The 18,537-nt window shown below is 43.0% G+C and overlaps 1 protein-coding gene across 4 annotated transcripts in view; it reads right to left on the bottom strand.

Moving 5' to 3' along the window:
- Positions 1-9,216, bottom strand: part of UBXN7 (UBX domain protein 7) — a 67,211-nt gene extending 57,995 nt beyond the window's left edge. The window contains exons 1-3 of one of the 4 annotated variants that reach the window (XM_024108383.3): positions 8,995-9,216; positions 3,567-3,714; positions 1,887-1,954 (exon numbers count right to left, since the gene is read on the bottom strand). In XM_024108383.3, the coding sequence (XP_023964151.2) occupies positions 1,887-1,954; positions 3,567-3,714; positions 8,995-9,133 (355 nt within the window). In that variant the 5' untranslated portion in view covers positions 9,134-9,216. Of the gene's footprint in view, positions 1-1,886; positions 1,955-3,566; positions 3,715-5,197; positions 8,728-8,994 lie in introns of those variants that run through there. The other 3 variants (XM_005303616.4, XM_042853401.2, XM_042853402.2) reach the window with 3 other exon arrangements.
- Positions 9,217-18,537: the final 9,321 nt, after the last annotated feature.

Here is an 18,537-nt window from a genome sequence, read left to right as displayed (position 1 = left end):
TGCCCGCACTGCTGGGGAGGGGCGCATGACAGCTCTTGTGGCTTCCCTTTGCTTCCCCGTCATTTTCTGCGGGGAAGCAAAGAAATCTGCGGGGGACATGAATTCTGCACACACGCAGTAGCGCACAATTCCCCCAGGAGTAATTTTCATCTCTAATAACTATGAAAAAAGGTATTATATTTTTGACTCCAAGTGATCTGCTTTGTACATTATAATCAAAAATTTTCAGACTTGGATGCTTCAATATGAACTTCAGAGTTAAGTACTGAGCACCCATAAATCTCACACAAATCAATAGGTGCTACAAGTGCTCAGCATTTGTGAAAATCAACCGCCTGTAGTTAGGTATTTATGTATGGCTTTAGGAACCTGAGATTAGGCATGCAAGTCTGAAAACACTGTCCTATATTTTTGTGTTTCTTTGGAATGTAATTTAATAGTTGGCTATGGATTGGTGTTATCTTCGGTTTCAGACAATTATTTAAGTATCTCATTCTCAAGAGAGTTCCATGCAAAAAACAACCAGACAACATTCAAATCCAAATATCCGTATACCTAGACTGAGTTGTCCAGGGCAAAGACTGTCCTTCCTTACATGTCTGTACAGTGCCTAGCGCAATGGGAGTCTGAACCTTTATTGGGGTTCCCAGGGATTATCATAAATAGCCACCTCTTCTTAGAAGATCAATATTTTAACTAGCAGGAAAGTGATCTTCTCATTAGCTCTTCACTTTAAAAAGGGGGATGGGGGAGGAAGGAAACATTTCAAAAGCAAAAGATAATAAAGCAATCTTATACTTAAAGCAAACCAAAAATAAAAACTACAAGGTGCATTTCAAAACTTTCATTTTCTCCTTTGGAGAATAAACTGGAGTAAAATACGAATAGCAGTAACAAATGGGAAAAGCTACTATTACCATCTAAAACAAATTCACATGGTATCCTTACTTTGCACTGTGCCAAGTGTCCAATTACTAGGGCCTTGGTGCATTACACAGCAGTGCCCACTGCATATTGCCTGTAGAACACCCAGGAACCATCCCCGTTCTCAGAAACCTCCTACTTTCTAAGCCTCCCCAATAATATTTCTTCAGCAGGTAGGTAGGTTCAGATCATTCAAGAAATTCAACACAAAGCAGAACTAAAATAATCAAATATTTTTCTTTAACATTAATAGTTTGTCTTTACCCTTCATATACTTCTGACTTCATTTCTAATCCTCCTATCTCCTTTGTAGCTCTAGCCCTCTTGAATCTTCACCAATCACTCTGTCCTTCAATACTACCACTTTGAGCATCTCTAATGTGGGAGAAGTATCTTTCAGTTCTGTTTCTGGACCACTGTACTCAGCCAATAAATAGGAGTATTTTAGCATAACTTATGAGGCAGCACCCACTTTAAATGGCACATGAAGCAAACTGCACTCCCAGTGATGCATGATTTATTACCTATGTCTCCTTTGAGAAACCATACTTCCAACTGCACAGAGGTATTTCAAAGTGTGCAATCACATCCTACGGCTATAGATTTATTGTAGAGAGCAGCAGCAAGAAGCAGTGACGGGATTCAATTTCTCAGGCTTGGTTTAAACTCCAGACTTATGTTGGTATAACTACACCGCTCAGGGGTATGGAAAATCCACATCCTCTGAGCAATGCATTTATACTGACCGAACTCCTGGTATAGACAGCGCTGCGCTGATTGGGGGTGGGGGGAGAGCTTCTCACATCAACATAGCCACTGTCTCGCAAGCAGGTGGAGTACCTAGAGTGGTGCAGCTGCACCACTGTAGGTAAGTGTAGACAACCCCTCAGTCAGTTATGATTTTTCTTTCGTCACTCACCCAGGCCAGAAGCAACATAAACAAAAACACAAACAAATCTTACCTCCAAACAAGGGCTCCGGCTCTACCAAAATTTCCTGCTTTTGTGGAATTGGTGCTCGTACTTCATCCCTACCAGGGTAGAAAAAAAATAACTTGTTATTTACTGAGGGATGTGCTGGGTACTGTATAAACAAAGAACACCAGTTCCTGCCCAAGAATCTTGCAGCTTAAATGATACAGACAAAAGTACAGATGCATGATACCTAGGTGAAGTAAGGATGTTGTACACATTTTTAATTATTTTATCATTTCAGGTGGCTCAAAGGCTCCACAGAGGACGTGAATGTTTAAAAAGCCAGAATTGAGAGAGGTTCTTTGACACATAAGAGGTTCCATGCATGCATAAAGGGTGGCATAGAAGGTGTCACAGACTAGAGCCTACAACCCTACATAACGCAGAGAGAAATGTTTTATTTGTTCTACCAATCTCTTCACAGTCTTCTAGGCACTGTGTTTGAAGTTTAGGAGATGGACTGGCTGGCTCCTGAATGGAGCCAAGGTATCAAATTTATTCCAATAAAAGCACTTACAGGTTTTAACTTATAGTGGTATAAAAGTCACTGATTCACAAAGGATCTGCATAGAAACAAGGCCTCCATACTGACAAATATAGACTTTTAGCTTCAGTACCCGTCAAAGGCAAATGGCAGAAAGGTACAGAATTTAGCATCAGCTAGGACTGTTGGCACCACTCCAGCTGTTTTAACCTCAAGTACACCCTTTTCTGGCACTTTCTGTCTAAATTCAGGTTAATTATAAAGTTGAAAGTTTAATAAGATTGTTTCCAGAGTCAAAGTTATCTATTTATCCACAGAACAGGTAGAGCAAAGGAAGCAGCACTGCAAACTTCCCTACAATGCCCAAATGCATCTCACTCATGCCTTTCAGTGAGGAACTCTACATATGAGCATGTAATATGCTCTTCATAATTACTCACACCCTGGCCTTTCATGCACAACACAGGCGCCAATTAATGCCAAATGTTGCTGTGGATTTTATGGTAGGACACAAGCCCCCTAGGAACCGGACAGAGACCACTAACTCATTTCTTGAAGACCAAAAACCTAATTACCTTTTAGCCACAACTAATCCAGTTTAGACCAAGTTCAAAGCAGTGACGTGGAGGTGAAAGTAACTGTCATTACCACCACGTACACATCTACCATGCAAGACCCAGCTTCTGTGTCCCCTGAAAGCAGCATTTAGCTAGCATGACTTGTAACCAATATCCCTGTTAGGTATGCAAATGTTATCCAAAACTTACAGATGAGGAAATTGAGTCATAGTACAATTTTCAGGCCAGGGGACCATCTCTTTGCAATATGTTTGTATAACACCAACAAGGTGCTGGCTTCTAGGCACTATTTTAACACCAGCAGTGAGAACTGGTAATATTCCCAAGTCAAAACGAGAAACAAACCCCAGGTCTCTTAAAACTCAGTCCTGTGTTTTAGCCACAAGACCATTACTACCAGATAAAAGTTTTACTAGAATGGCCCTACCAGAGGAGTGGAAAAGTAGACAAGATAATTAAAGGACTACATAGTAACAGTGAGTGACAGCAGGTTATGAGAGAAATGAACAATGCAACAGCAAAATGCCTTGATGCCAAAACTTTCCCACCTTTCCATCCTACCACTATTCAACACATTCATATGGATACATTCACACGGGCACATACTCGGTATCTGGTCGGACAGTTGACACTGCTGCTGAACTGGTACTGGGCTCCTCTGCTATGCCTCCACCATCCAGAAACATAGTGACAGCCATCTCTAGATTATTGTTGCATGCTTCAAGCATATGTTTCCCCACACTTTCACTGGCACCTATAATACCAAGACAAAAAGATCAAAGAGGTGCTGGGAATAGCTGACAGGCAAGATTGCTCTTTCAAAGAATTAGTAATTAGTAAAATGCACAACTTATATGCCTGTCACTTGCTTTGCATTTATAGTTTAGAAACCATTAGAAGAAACACTAATGTACACATCTTGCCTGGGAGGGGGAAAAAGGAGATGGAAATGTGGCTCTCCTTCAATCCTATCTCCTTCCTTAAAAAAGAAAAAAGTTTAGCAGTAGCCATTTAATCTTTTTTGTTTTTTTAATAGGTCTCAGACCTTTGCCCAACACAAAATTCAAAACATGAAGAAGGTGCAATGATCCAGAAAGATGTTGGGTTATACACAAAATTAACTATCAACTTCTCATCACCCTATGAAAAACTCAATATTAAATCAGCAATAAGTATAATGCAGGTGGACTCGATTTAATCATGAATTTCTACATAAAAGTGCATTCTTTGGTTGTTATAACCTTACTACATATTCTTCACAACTCAGAGATAGATGTGTACCTTCTAAAAATGAAACCTACACTATACATTTTTAAAGTGATTTATTTTGAAAACTTTTCAGATTAGTTTTACAGTTGTATCAGAAAATGAATGATTGTTTATAAATAAATTATAAATTAATGGAGATGTCCTATCTCTTAGAACTCGAAGGGACCTTGAAAGGTCATCGAGTCCAGCCCCTGCCTTCACTAGCAGGACCAAGTACTGATTTTCCCCAGATCCTTAAGTTGCCCCCTCAAGGATTGGACTCACAACCCTGGGTTTAAGCAGGCCAATGCTCAAACCACTGAGCTATCCCTCCCCGCTTTGGTTATTTCATTTACCAAAGGTAATTGAAGCAGATATTTATGAAGTCATTGGGAGATGAATTATCTCCAATTCAACAGGTTAATCATTAATATTTGGAGGATTTTCTTGCCATGCTGTTTTAGGAGGAGAACATCACCAGACAGACATCTAAATTATTTTATTTAACAATGTTATGTATTCTGGATTTTTTCTTCAACAGCAAATATAATATTTTTAACAAAACAATCATATGAATTTTTGAATGTAGTTAAACATTCAAGTTTTTTAAAATCAGGTTTGTTTTTGTTAAAATTGTTTTTAACTAAAATAGTTAAATGAAATATATTTTTAAAAAAAATTGACTGTCAGCCAGCTCAACATGAGAAACTTAAAATATTGGATTCTGCAGCTAACTCAGTCGTCTTCATCTTAATTTTCCTGTTTGTTCATAATCTGGAAAAGAAAAACGAGTTTTCCTGCTTTTTCAGGTCCCAAACGATTTCTCAATTTGGAATGAATTAGTCCAAAGGAAGAAAATATTATTTCTACACCGGCAGAAGAAGCTACTGCTCTTAAAAGTTAGATTATCACTTCAGTCTCTGAATCCAAGTGCTTAAGTGACTTCCACCAGTTCACATCATCAAACATATATTTCTTGAATGGCTCACCCTTAGCACTGAAGTTTATTATAGTTGGCATTACAGAGGGATGATTGCTGGATGTCCATGTCATAGCCAACTCCTCTTCTTCAACAGTTAAGGCTTGACCCTGGTACCAAGTGTTGTGAATAGTGCTTGACCCATTAGTTTTTTTTAAGGCTTGTGATTTAATTCTGTCATTGCATATTTCTCTTTTTAAGATCTCACTCAGTTCCTTCCCAATTTCAACAGCGTCAGCAATAGAACAGCTATTTCCCTGCATTTTGTTCAAGGTTACAGAAATAGGCTTCAGGGTACTCAGCATGTGTTCAACATTTCTCTTAAGCCCAATGTTGAGAACTTTGGCTGCGACAGTGCCATCTATTTTTTCATGATTTTGTTCACAAACTGTCATCAGATTAGGCCAGTTCTTGATAGAGTGCTCAAAACAATCCACTACGGAGTTCCATCCCACGTCTTGTGGGAGAGTTAACTTGGTTCCTCCCACTTTTTTCAGAGCAGCTGCTGCAAAGTGGCTGTTACGGAAGTATTTTGCAATTTCAACATTAGCCTTTATTTCTGGAACACTGAAGTCTTTGGCTAGGAGGTGCACCAAATGAGCACTGCAACCTTATGTTATTAGCTTGGGACTCTCTTCACTCTCTTCTAAATAATTTCTTCTCACCTTGGATACATTTGCAGCATTGTCTGTGATGAAGCTGCGTACTAGACCTTTGAATTTTTTTTCTACAGTTTCTTATAGCTTTTACAGCTACTTCTTGTAAATATTCTTCTGTGTGTGCATTTCCTGATGTATCAATTGTTGTCTTCTGTTGTCACACAAGCACATACAACAGGATCATCATGGACATTGCTCCACCCATCAAGACCCAAGTTAACAATTTCACCCTCTAGACCTTTTGCACACTGCTAAATTTCTCTTTCGTAAACTTTATCCAGCAATTTGCCTGTGACATCTGCTCTGTTGCGTGGACTCTATCCTGGTCTTAATGACTGAACCATGTTAAAGAAGTGTGGGTTCTCAATCATACGGAAAGGAGAATTTGTTGCATAAATAAACCGGGCAATTTTTTCATCAATTACCTCTTTTTGTGTTTTGTGTTTTAAATGTATAAAGGAGGTGCACTCAGAGGTTTGCTATGTGAAAGGGGTCACCAATACAAAAGTTTGAGAACCACTGGGATAAAGTGACTTTGAATGACCTATGCTATTACATTAAGTCACAGACAACGTCCGCTTGTCTGACAGAGCAACTTTCCAAAGACAATTTGCCAAGAGAAGTAGCAACAATCTTGATAGAAGTCAACTCTATTTTGAGGCCTTAATTAAAATGGTGAATAAATACAAAAGCAAACTAGTTATCAGAGATAACTAGGTACAAGTATGGAAACGACGTCTAATTCCTTTAAACTGTAATCACAATTTGTTATAAAAATGCCCATTACATTTTATTGCCGTTATATCAGCAATGCTCAAACATTTTTACACTTTGAAATGATCACATCATCCTACACAACTCCCATATGGTTATGTGCAGTCACTCGCAGCTGCAAGGACATTGCCATTTTCAGGTATCTGCTATTCAAAACCTATCATTGCTTGTAGAAGACAAAAGTTGTCTAGAACAGCATTTCTCAAATGCAGCCACCATACCCGCACGAGGCCACCAGGGGCTTTTCTTGCAGCCACAGTCTCCTGGGCTGTGATTGGGGGTGGGGGGAGGAGGCAAAGTAGCAGCCCCTTCCCTCTCCCTGTTGCGCCTGGATGCACCGCCTTGGTGTTGGTTGCTGGGGCTGCCAGCAGGGTTGGGTCCTGACCCTTCTGGAGAAACCTGGGTCACAATGCGGGAGGACCAGGCAGCCGGTGAGATCCCCACCTTCCAGGGGCGATGGGGCTCAGGCTTTGGGCTTCAGCCCTGGGGTGGCGGGGCACGCGGCTCCAGCCAAGGGGCTTCAGGCTCCATCCCCAGGCTCCAGCTGCGCGGCGGCAGGCCCCAGACTCCGGATGCGGGGCTTCAGGCTCCACCCCCACACTGCCTTCACGATCCCCCATCCAGGGCTTAATTTGTCCCTAGGCTTGGGAGGGCTAAGTAAGACTGCTGTGAAAAGTGATACTTGTATGTTTGTTAATATCACTTTTCACAGCAGACTTACTAGCTAGCAATAAATAAATTACAATGATTTGGACACGTATATGTGCACATTTATTTGTTTTTCCTAAAGATAATTAAGTATTTTAGGAAAAAGCGTGAGAGCGACCACCAGTAAGGGTTGGTGGCCGCACTCTGACGCCACCAAAATATTTGTCCTGAGAACCTCTGGTCTAGAACCAGTGTGTCTGCACTAATGTTCTACAATTAATAAATGCTCTAAAACCAGCTTTACTTCCTTTACAAAATATTTAATGTTGCATCTGCTTTGAAATGAGCACTCCAAACACTGAAATGTGAACCAAAAAAGTCATCTAGTTTCATTGTAGCCCTTGTGTGTATTTTTTCCAATTTCTTACAGCCACTCTTCTTGGTGAGCAACAACAAAAAGTCAGTTCTCGGTTTCCTACAGCAGAAATATACTAAATGACTTTCTCCTCATTCTTCATTAGTGGGGCCCAGCAGAGCCATAAGATATTGTACTCTCTCTGAGAGGATTAAAATGACTATTTGTGATTTACAAAGAACTGACTTACTAAGAATTCCCCAGGGTACAGGCTAACATGTATCCCTGTCAGTTTACTAGCTACTTAACATCTACAATATTGTTAACCTAGATTTTGGGCCAATCATACCTGACTATTAAAAGGGATACAACCTGGAATTTAATTAGTTATAACAAGAAACTTAGTAGTTCCACTTATTGCACTCACCAAGTCACTCTGACGATTTTATAGTTTGACAGCCATATTTTCCTAAAACCCTTCCCTCCTCTGTTGTGATGTGAAGGCACACAAATAGAGGAAGCTATAATGAAACAGCCTATGCACAAGTTGTATCAAGCGCTCAAGATAAAGCAAACAAAGAATTTTCATTGGGAGCAATCCAGTGCCATTTGTAAGAACGGTGAGGAAATGTATACCGACAAAGCGGATCATCATTTCAATGCACTAATAGATTACTTCCACAGATCATGTTACACCAGAATCTGCTGCCCACTAATTACTCAAGCAAACAGAACTTCAGTTACTCTCGGGGAAGCAGGAGGAGGAAGACTGATGCATCTTGTGGTCTCTGTTGAGTGCAAGGAGCACCTGTCCTGGCGATGGAGGAAAAAGAAGAACATCTGACAGCGTTGGAGTGTCACCCGTACAGCAGACAGTGACTCCTTGTCAGACCCCCAGCTCCCCGGCAGCCTGTCCCCTCCCGCATGTCCGTGCGCCCGCCCACCCGGCTCCGAGGCTCTGTGCCGCAGACACAGGCCGGGCGGCGGCTCGTCTGTCCGGTGGGATGCCTGAGCGCCCTTTCTTGGGCCGGGACTTCGCCGGGAGAGCAGGGCCGGGGCCGGGGCCGCCCCCAGAAGGTCACAGAGAAACGGGGCAGCCCCTGGCCTAACCTGCCTTGGGGAGGATGGGGAACCCCACATCCCCTCAGCCGGGAGCCTCCGTGCCAGCGCCGATCCGCCGGGCACACCCCGCGCCCCCCGGCCGGAAGCCGCCGCTGCCCAGGCCGCCTACACTCGGAGCTGGACCAGAGCAGCGGGGCCCAGCCCGCCGGTGCTGCCCCTGCACCGCCCCCCGATACTGGGGCTACAGGACGTGCACAGCCCCCACGCGGGGCCCCGGTGGCCCACACCCCCGGCTTCCGTGCGTCTCACCCGTGATGGCGGTGAACTGCTGGATTAACCCTTTGAGCGCCGAGGAGGCCGCAGAGCCCCCGTGCGCCGCCATCTTGCCGCCGCCGCCGCCGAACAACAACACACCAGCCACCTGCCCGGCTGCTGTGCGCAGGCGCATAGCCAGCCAGCCGCCCGACCGAACGCCCCTTCCCCTCGCTCGCCACCAGGGAGGCGCTTTCAATTTCAATGTCAAGCTTTATTGGGGGCCGCGGTTGCTCCACCCACTTCCCCGCCCCCTCAGGGGCGGGACGCTACTGTCCCCTCCCCCAGCGCTGGGCGGTGCCTAGGACCAAAGTGAGGGACCTAGCCCTGCCCCCTCCACCAAGGCCCGGGCCCTGACAGCCCCTGCTGCTGCTATGTCCCTCCTTGGTACAGGCACTAAAAGGTCAGGCTGCTGCCCTCATAAGATTAGCTAGAAAATCAGGAGGGTTTTTTAAAGAAATAACATGCGGTTCTTTAAGTGGGGCAACCGGGGCTGAGCCCTTGGTGACTGCACTAGCTGGGCACCCCTTTCTTCATGCAACCAGGCAGGCTAGAAAAGGCTTTTTCTTTTCTTTTTTTTTAAACAGTCTCTCCTATTTCCATGACTCCAAGAGCTGGGACCTTATGAAAAGCAGCATGGATCATGCAACACACTATATATTAATGAGAAACGGTGGCATGATGGTTATAAGTTGGCCAGCTACACTAGAGCTACCCATAGGGGATCCATCACCACCGTTCTGTGAGCAGGCTGCTCATGCCATGCCCATATTGAGTCTGGTGCTAGGAAGGCAGTAGTTAGGCTTCAACCACCCCCACCACTCCCCGCCTGCAGTAACGGTGGCAGGAGTCCAGTGCCACTGAGCATTCTGTCAACACACCAGGCAGATGAATAGGGTAATTCAGACTTCTCCGATGCTTCCTGTAGATGCAAATAGATGTCACAGAGACCACACTATAATTAAATGTTAGCATCATTAAAAAGGGTAGGGAAAAAAATACCAAAGAAACCCACCCCGGTAGCATTTTTTAACTTCAAAGAGAGGGACTTACCAAAAATGAGGAAGCTAATTAAACAGAAATTAAAAGGAACAGTCACAAAAATGAAATGCCTGCAAGCAGCGTGGAACAGACGTAAATGCCACAGTGGAGGTTCAAACTAAACGTATACTTAAAATAATAAAAAATAGGACCAAAAAATTGCTACCCTGGCTAATCAGCAAACTAAAGAGGTGGTTAAAGGCAAACAGGCATCCTTTAAAAATTGGAAGTCAAATCCTGCTGCAGAAAATAGAAAGAAGCATAAACTTTGGCAAGTGTAAAAGTGTAATTAGGCAGGTCAAAAAAGAATGTGAAGAGCAAATAGCAAAAGACACAAACAGCAAAAAATAAAATAATCAAGTACATTAGAAGTGGGAAGCCTACCAAACAATCTGGGTCCGCTAGATAATCAAGGTATTCAAGGACCACTCAAGGAAGACAAGACTGTTGCAGAGAAGCTAAATGAATTCTTTGCATGAGTCTTCACTGCAGAGGATGTAAGGGAGATTCCCACACCTAAGCCATTCTTTTTAGGTGACAAATCTGAGGAACTCTCTTAGATTGAGGTGTCAATAGAGGAGGTTTTGTAACAAATTGAGAAAAAGCAGGACCACATGGTATTCACCCAAGAGTTCTGAAGGAACTCAAAAATGAAATTGCAGAACTACCACCTATTGTATGTAACCTATTCCTTAAATCAGCCTCCGTACCATATGACTCAAGGATAGCTAACGTAACACTGATTTTTAAAGAAGGCTCCAGAAGCAATCCTGGCAGTGACAGGCCAGTAAGCCTTACTTCATTACCAGGCAAATTGGTTTAAGCTATAGTAAAGAACAGAATTATCGGACACATAGATTAACATAATATAGAGATGGATGGAAGGGACCTCAAGAGGTCATCTCGTACATGTCCCTGTGATGAGGAAGGATCACGTTTACCTAGACCATCCCTGACTTGTTCTTAAAAACTTCAAAGGATGGGGATTCCACAATTTTCCTAGCAATGATGGGGAAGAGTCAACATGTTTTTTGTAAAGGGAAATCATACCTCACCAATCTATTAGAATTCTTTGAGAGGGTCAACAAGCATGTGGAAAAGGGTGATCCAGTTGATATAGTGTTCTTGGACATTCAGAAAGCCTTTGACATGATCCCACACCAAAGGCTCTTAAGCAAAGTAAGCAGTCATGGGATAAGAGGAAAGGTCCTCTCATGACTCAGTAATTGGTTAAAAGATAGGAAACAAAAAGATAGGAATTAAATGGTCAGTTTACACAGTGAACGGGTAAATAGTGGGGTTTCCCAAGGATTTGTAGTGGGACCTGTGCTGTTCAACATATTCAAAAATTATCAGGAAAAGGGAATAATCACTGGGGTGGCAAAGTTTGCAGATGATACAAAAATATTCAAGATAGTAAAGTCCAAAGCTGACTGTGATGAGTTACAAAGGGATCTCACAAAATTGGGTGAGTAAGCAAGAAAATGGCAGAGGAAATTAAATGTTGATAAATGCAAAGTAACACACATTGAAAACATAATTCCAATATACAAGCAAGATACCGGTATCAAAATTAACTGTTAACACTCAAGAAAAAGATCTTGGAGTCATCATGGATAGCTCTTTGAAAACATCCACTCAAAATGTGCAGCGGCAGTCAAAAAACGCTAACAATGTTAAGAACCATTAGGAAACAGGTAAAATATAATGCCACTATATAAATCCATGGTACACCATGGATTCTGCTTGCCCCATCTCAAAAAAAGATTAGACTTGGAAAAAGTACAGAGGGCAACAAAACGATTAGGGATCTAGAACAGCTTTCATATGAAGAGAGATTTAAAAGACTGGGACTGTTCAGCTTAGAAATGAAATGATTAAGGGAGGATATGATAGAGGTCTATAAAATTATGAATGGGTTGGAGAAAGTGAATAAGGGAGTGTTATGTATTCCTCACATAACACAAGAACCCCAGGATACCCTATGAAATTAATAGGCAGCAGGTTTAAAACAAACATAAGGAAGTACTTTTTCACACAATGCACAGTCAACCTGTGGAACTCATTGCCAGGGGATATTCTAGATTTGATTTTGACAAATAGGAAAGAACTGGTTGAGAATTTGAAAGTGGAAGGCAACTTGGGTGAACGTGATCATGAAATGGTAGAGTTCATGATTCTAAGAAATGGTAGGAGAGAGAACAGCACAATAAAGACAATGGATTTCAAGAAGGCAGACTTTAGCAAACTCAGGGAGTTAGTAGATAAAATCCCATGGGAAGCAAGTCTAAGGGGAAAACAACTGAATACAGTTGGCAGTTTTTCAAAGAAACATTATTAAGGGCAAAAGAACAAACTATCCCACATAAGAACGGCCATACTGGGTCAGACCAAAGGTCCACCCAGCCCAGTATCCTGTCTACTGACAGTGACCAATGCCAAGTGTCTCAGAGGGAGTGAACCTAACAGGTAATGATCAAGTGATCTCTCTCCTGCCATCTATCTCCACCCTCTAATAAACAGAGTCTAGGGACACCATTCCTTATCCATCCTGGCTAATAGCCATTAATGGACTTAACCTCCATGAATTTATCTAGTTCTCTTTTAAACCCTGTTATAGTCCTAGCCTTCACAACCTCCTCTGGCAAGGAGTTGCACAAGTTGACTGTGTGCTGTGTGAAGACTTCCTTTTGTTTTAAACCCACTGCCCATTAATTTCATTTGGTGGCCCCTAGTTCTTATATTATTGGAACAAGTAAATAACTTTTCCTTATTCACTTTCTCCACACCACTATCCCCTTTTTAATGATTCCTAACATCCTGTTTGCTTTTTTGACCGCCTCTGCGCACTGCATGATGTCTTCAGAGAGCTATCCCTGATGACTCCAAGATCTTTCTCCTGATTCGTTGTAGCTAAATTAGCCCCCATCATATCGTACGTATAGTTGGGGTTATTTTTTCCAACGTGCATTACTTTACATTTATCCACATTAAATTTCATTTGCCATTTTGTTGCGCAATCACTTAGTTTTGTGAGATCTTTTTGAAGTTCTTCACCGTCTGCCTTGGTTTTAACTATCTTGAGCAGTTTAGTATCATCTGCAAACTTTGCCACCTCACTTTTTACCCCTTTCTCCAGATCATTTATGAATAAGTTGAATAGGATTGGTCCTAGGACTGACCCTTGCGGAACACCACTAGTTATCTCTCTCCATTCTGAAAATTTACCATTTATTCCTACCCTTTGTTCCCTGTCTTTTAACCAGTTCTCAATTTATAAAAGGATCTTCCCTCTTATCCCATGACAGCTTAATTTAAGTAAGAGCCTTTGGTGAGGGACTTTGTCAAAGGCTTTCTGGAAATCTAAGTACATTATGTCCACTGGATTCCCCCTTGTCCACATGTTTGTTGACCCCTTCAAAGAATTCTAATAGATTAGTAAGACATGATTTCCCTTTACAGAAACCATGTTGACTTTTGCCCAACAATGTATGTTCTTCTATGTGTCTGACAATTTTATTCTTTACTGTTGTTTCAACTAATTTGCCCGGCATTGACGTTAGACTTACCAGTCTGTAATTGCCGGGATCACCTCTAGAGCCCTTTTTAAATATTGGCGTTACATTAGCTATCTTCCAGTCAGTCATTGGGTACAGAAGCTGATTTAAAGGACAGGTTACAATCCATAGTTAATAGTTCCGCAATTTCACATTTGAGTTCTTTCAGAACTCCTGGGTGAATGCCATCTGGTCCCGGTGACTTGTTATATTGTTAAGTTTATCAATTAATTCCAAAACCTCCTCTAGTGACACTTCAATCTATGACAATTCCTCAGATTTGTCACCTACAAAAGACGGCTCAGGTTTGGGAATCTCCCTAACATCCTCAGCCGTGAAGACTGAAGCAAAGAATTCATTTAGTTTCTCCGCAATGACTTTATCGTCTTTAAGTGCTCCTTTTGTATCTCGATCGTCCCTCCCTCCCCTGCACGACCTGTTCTGTCCTTCCGAGATATTTTGTACCCCGGAATGATTGTGTCCCATTGATTGTCCCCACTCCACCAGGTTTCTGTGATGTCTGTATCCTCCTTTAACACGAGGCACTCTAGTTCACCCATCTTATTATATAGACTTCTAGCATTTGCGTACAATCACTTTCAAAACTTGTCACTGTTTATTTGTCTGCCCTTTTCTGATGTGTCAGATTATTTTTATGTGAATGTTTCTTGTCTGATCTGGCCCATACTTTATCCTCTTCCATCCTCTCCTCCTGATTAAAACCTAGAGAATCTCTATCAATAGACTCTCCTCTAAGAGAAGTCTCTGTCCGATCCATGTGCTCCTCTGCAGCAATCGGCTTTCCCCCATCTCCTAGTTTAAAAACTGCTCTACAGCCTTTTTAATGTTAAGTGCCAGCAGTCTGGATCCACTTTGGTTTAGGTGGAGCCCATCCTTCCTGTACAGGCTCCCCCATCCCAAAAGTTTCCCCAGTTCCTAATAAATCTAAACCCCTCCTCTCTACACCATCGTCTCATCCACGCACTGAGACTCTGAAGTTCTGCCTGCCTACCTGCATATGAAAGATAGGAAATATCTTCCCACTGCGTCGGAAAGATAGGAAGCATGGCAAGAGACCACCGTGGCTTAACCAGGCGATCTTCAGTGATCTAAATCTCAAAAAAGAGTCCTACAAAAAGTGGAAACTCGGTCAAATTACAAAGGATGAATATAAATAAATAACAAGTATGTAGGGACAAAATTAGAAAAGCTAAGGCACAAAATGAGATTAAAGTAGCTAGGGACATAAAAGGAAACAAGAAAACATTCTACAAATACATTAGAAGCAAGAGGAAGACCAAGGACATGGTAGGCCCATTACTCAGTCAGGGGGGAAAAACAATAACAGAAAATGTGGAAATGGCAAAGGTGCTAAATAACTTCTTTGTTTCGGTTTTCACCAAGAAGGTTGGTGGCGATTGGACATCTAACATTGTGAATGCCAGTGAAAATGAGGTAGGATCAGAGTCTAAAATAGGGAAAGAGCAAATCAAAAATTACTTAGACAAGTTAGATGTCTTCAAATCAGCAGGGCCTGATGAAATGCATCCTAGAATACTCAAGGAGCTGACTGAGGAGATATCTGAGCCATTAGCACTTATCTTTGAAAAGTCATGGAGGACGGGAAGATTGGAAAAGGGCAAATATAGTGCCCATTTATAAAAAGGGAAATAAGGACAACCCGGGGAATTACAGACCAGTCAGCTTAACTTCTGTACCCGGAAAGATAATGGAGCAAATAATTAAGCAATCAATTTGCAAACACCTAGAAGATAATAAAGTGATAAATAACTGTCAGCATGCATTTGTCAAGAACAAATTGTGTCTAACCAACCTGATAGCTTTCTTTGACAGGGTAACAAGCCTTGTGGATGGGGGGAAGCAGTAGATGTGGTATATCTTGACTTTAGTAAGGCTTTTGATACTGTCTCATATGACCTTTTCATAGACAAACTAGGGAAATGCAACCTAGCTGGAGCTACTATAAGGTGGGTGCATAACTGGCTGGGAAATCGTTCCCAAAGAGTAGTTATCAGTGGTTCTCAGTCAGGCTGGAAGGGTATAACAAGTGGGTCCCACAGGGATCGGTTCTGGGTCCGGTTCTGTTCAATATCTTCATCAATGATTTAGATAATGGCATAGAAAGTACACTTATAAAGTTTGCAGAGGATACCAAGCTGGGAGGGGTTGCAAGTGCTTTGGAAGATAGGATTAAAATTCAAAATGATCTGAACAAACTGGAGAAATGGTCTGAAGTAAATAGGATGAAATTCAATAAAGATAAATGCAAAGTACTCCACTTAGGAAGGAACAATCAATTGCATACATACAAAATGGGAAATGATTGCCTAGGAAGGAGTATTGTGGAAAGGGATGTGGGGGTCATCGTGGATCACAAGCTAAATATGAGTCAACATTGTAACGCTGTTGCAAAAAAAGCAAACATTTTGGGATGTATTAGCAGGAGTATTGTAAGCAAGACACGAGAAGTAATTCTTCTGCTCTACTCCGTGCTAATTAGGCCTCAACTGGAGTATTGTGTCCAGTTCTGGGTGTCACATTTCAGGAAAGATGTGGACAAATTGGAGAAAATCCAGAGAAGAGCAACAAAAATTATTAAAGGTCTAGAAAATATGATCTATGAGGGAAGATTGAAAAAAATTGGGTTTGTTTAATCTAGAGAAGAGAAGACTGAGAGGGGACATAACAGTTTTCAAGTACATAAAAGGTTGTTACAAGGAGGAAAGAGAAAAATTGTTCTTCTTAACCTCTGAGGATAGGATGAGAAACAATGGGCTTAAATTGCAGCAAGGGAGGGTTTAGGTTGGACATTGGGAAAAACTTCCTAACTGTCAAAGAGTGGTTAAGCACTGGAATAAATTGCCTAGGGAGTTTGTGGAATCTCCATCATTGGGGATTTTTAAGAGCAGGTTAGACAAACACCTGTCAGGGATTGTCTAGATCAGACGTGGGCAAACTACGGCCCGCGGGACCATCTTGCCTGGCCCCTGAGCTCCCGGCCAGGGAGCCTAGTCCCCGGCCCCTCCCCTGCTGGGCAGCATGGGGAGCGCAGTTGATTCTGGCTGGGTGTCGCGGCTGCGAACTCCTCCTGCTGCTGGTAAGGGGGTAGGGAGCGGGGGGTTGGGTAAGGGAGCGGAGGTCCTGGTGGGCAGTCAGGGAGGAGGGGGCTGTTGGATGGGGTGGAGATTCTGGTGTGGCGGTCAGTGGATGGGGAACAGGGAGGGTTGGGCGTGGGAGTTCCAGGGGGCCTGTCAGGGGGCGGGGATGTGCATAGGGTTCGGGAGGGCAGTCAGGAACAGTGAGGGTTGGATAAGGGGGTGGGATCCCCAGGGGCAATTAGGGGCGGGGGGTCCCGGGACGGGGTGGTCAGGGGATGAGGAGCAGAGGGCAGTTGGATGAGGGTGGGAGTCCCGTGGGGGCTGTCAGGGGGCAGTGATGTGGATAGGGGTCGGAGCAGTCAGGGGACAGGGAGCAAGGCAGTTGGATAGGGGGTGGTCAGGGGACAAGGAGCACAGGGGGTTGGATGGGTTGGAGGTTCTGAGGGGGGCAGTCAGGGGGTGGGAAGTGGGAGGGGGCAGATAGGGGATGGGGGCCAGGCTGTTTGGGGAGGCACAGCCTCCCCTAACCGGCCCTCCATACAGTTGCGCAACCTCTATGTGGCCCTCGGGCCAAAACATTTCCACCCCAGTCTAGATAATACTTAGTCCTGCCTTGAGTGCAGGGGACTGGACTAGATGACCTCTCAAGGTCCCTCTCAGTTCTAGGATTCTATGTTGTGAAGGCATAAAGTATAACTGGGTTCAAAAAAAGAGTTAGATAAGTTAATGGAGGATAGGTCCATCAATGGCTATTAGCCATGATGGTCGGGGTGCAACCCCATGCTTTGAATGTCCCTAAATCTTTGATTGACAGAAGCTGGGACTGGATGACAATGAATGGATCACTTGATAGCTGCTGTGTTCTGTTCATTCCCTCTGAAACATCTGACACCAACCATAATACTTAGTCCTGCCTTGAATGCAGGGGACTGGACTAGATGACCTCTTGAGGTCCCTTCCAATTCTATGATTCTATGATAGTCGGAAGACAGCAGACTGGGCTTTATGAACCATTGGTCTGACCCAGTATGGCCATTCTTATGTTGGTTTATCTCAGAACAGTTCACACCTCAGAGCGGTTGCTCAAGGCTGCCTGTAGACTCAGGCACACATCATTGCATACGGGATGTCCAGGTCATGGTTTGAAGTGTTTTTTAAAATATTTTTTAAACAGCCATGAAATCTAAACCTATTATTAAGTTAAGCACTGGAATAAATTGCCTAGTGACATTGTGGAATCTCCATCATTGGAGATTTTTAAGAGAAGGTTAGACAAACACCTGTCAGGAATGGTCTAGAAAATACTTAGCCCTGTCGTGAGTGCAGGGGACTGGACTAAATGGCCTCCTGAGGTCCCTTCCAGGCCTATGATTTTTTTTTTAATTAAACTTGAGATTCATCACCGGATGAATCATAGAATCATAAAATCATAGAATATCAGGGTTGGAAGGGACCTCAGAAGGTCATCTGGTCCAACCCCCTACTCAAAGCAGGACCAATCCCCAACTAAATCATCCCAACCAGGGCTTTGTCAAGACTGACATTAAAAACCTCTAAGGATGGAGATTCCACCACCTCCCTAGGTAACCCATTCCAATGCTTCACCACCCGCCTAGTGAAAAAGTTTTTCCTAATATCCAACCTAAACTTCCCCCACTGCAACTTGAGACCATTGCTCCTTGTTCTGTCATCTGGTACCACTGAGAACAGTCTAGATCCATCCTCTTTGGAACCCCTTTTCAGGTAGTTGTAAGCAGCTATCAAATCCCCCCTCATTCTTCTCTTCTGCAGACTAAAACAATCCCAGTTCCCTCAGTCTCTCC

The sequence above is a fragment of the Chrysemys picta genome, chromosome 9, assembly GCF_011386835.1.
Source record: "Chrysemys picta bellii isolate R12L10 chromosome 9, ASM1138683v2, whole genome shotgun sequence".
NCBI lineage: Eukaryota > Metazoa > Chordata > Testudines > Emydidae > Chrysemys > Chrysemys picta.
This window is presented reverse-complemented; position numbering and strand designations above follow the sequence as displayed.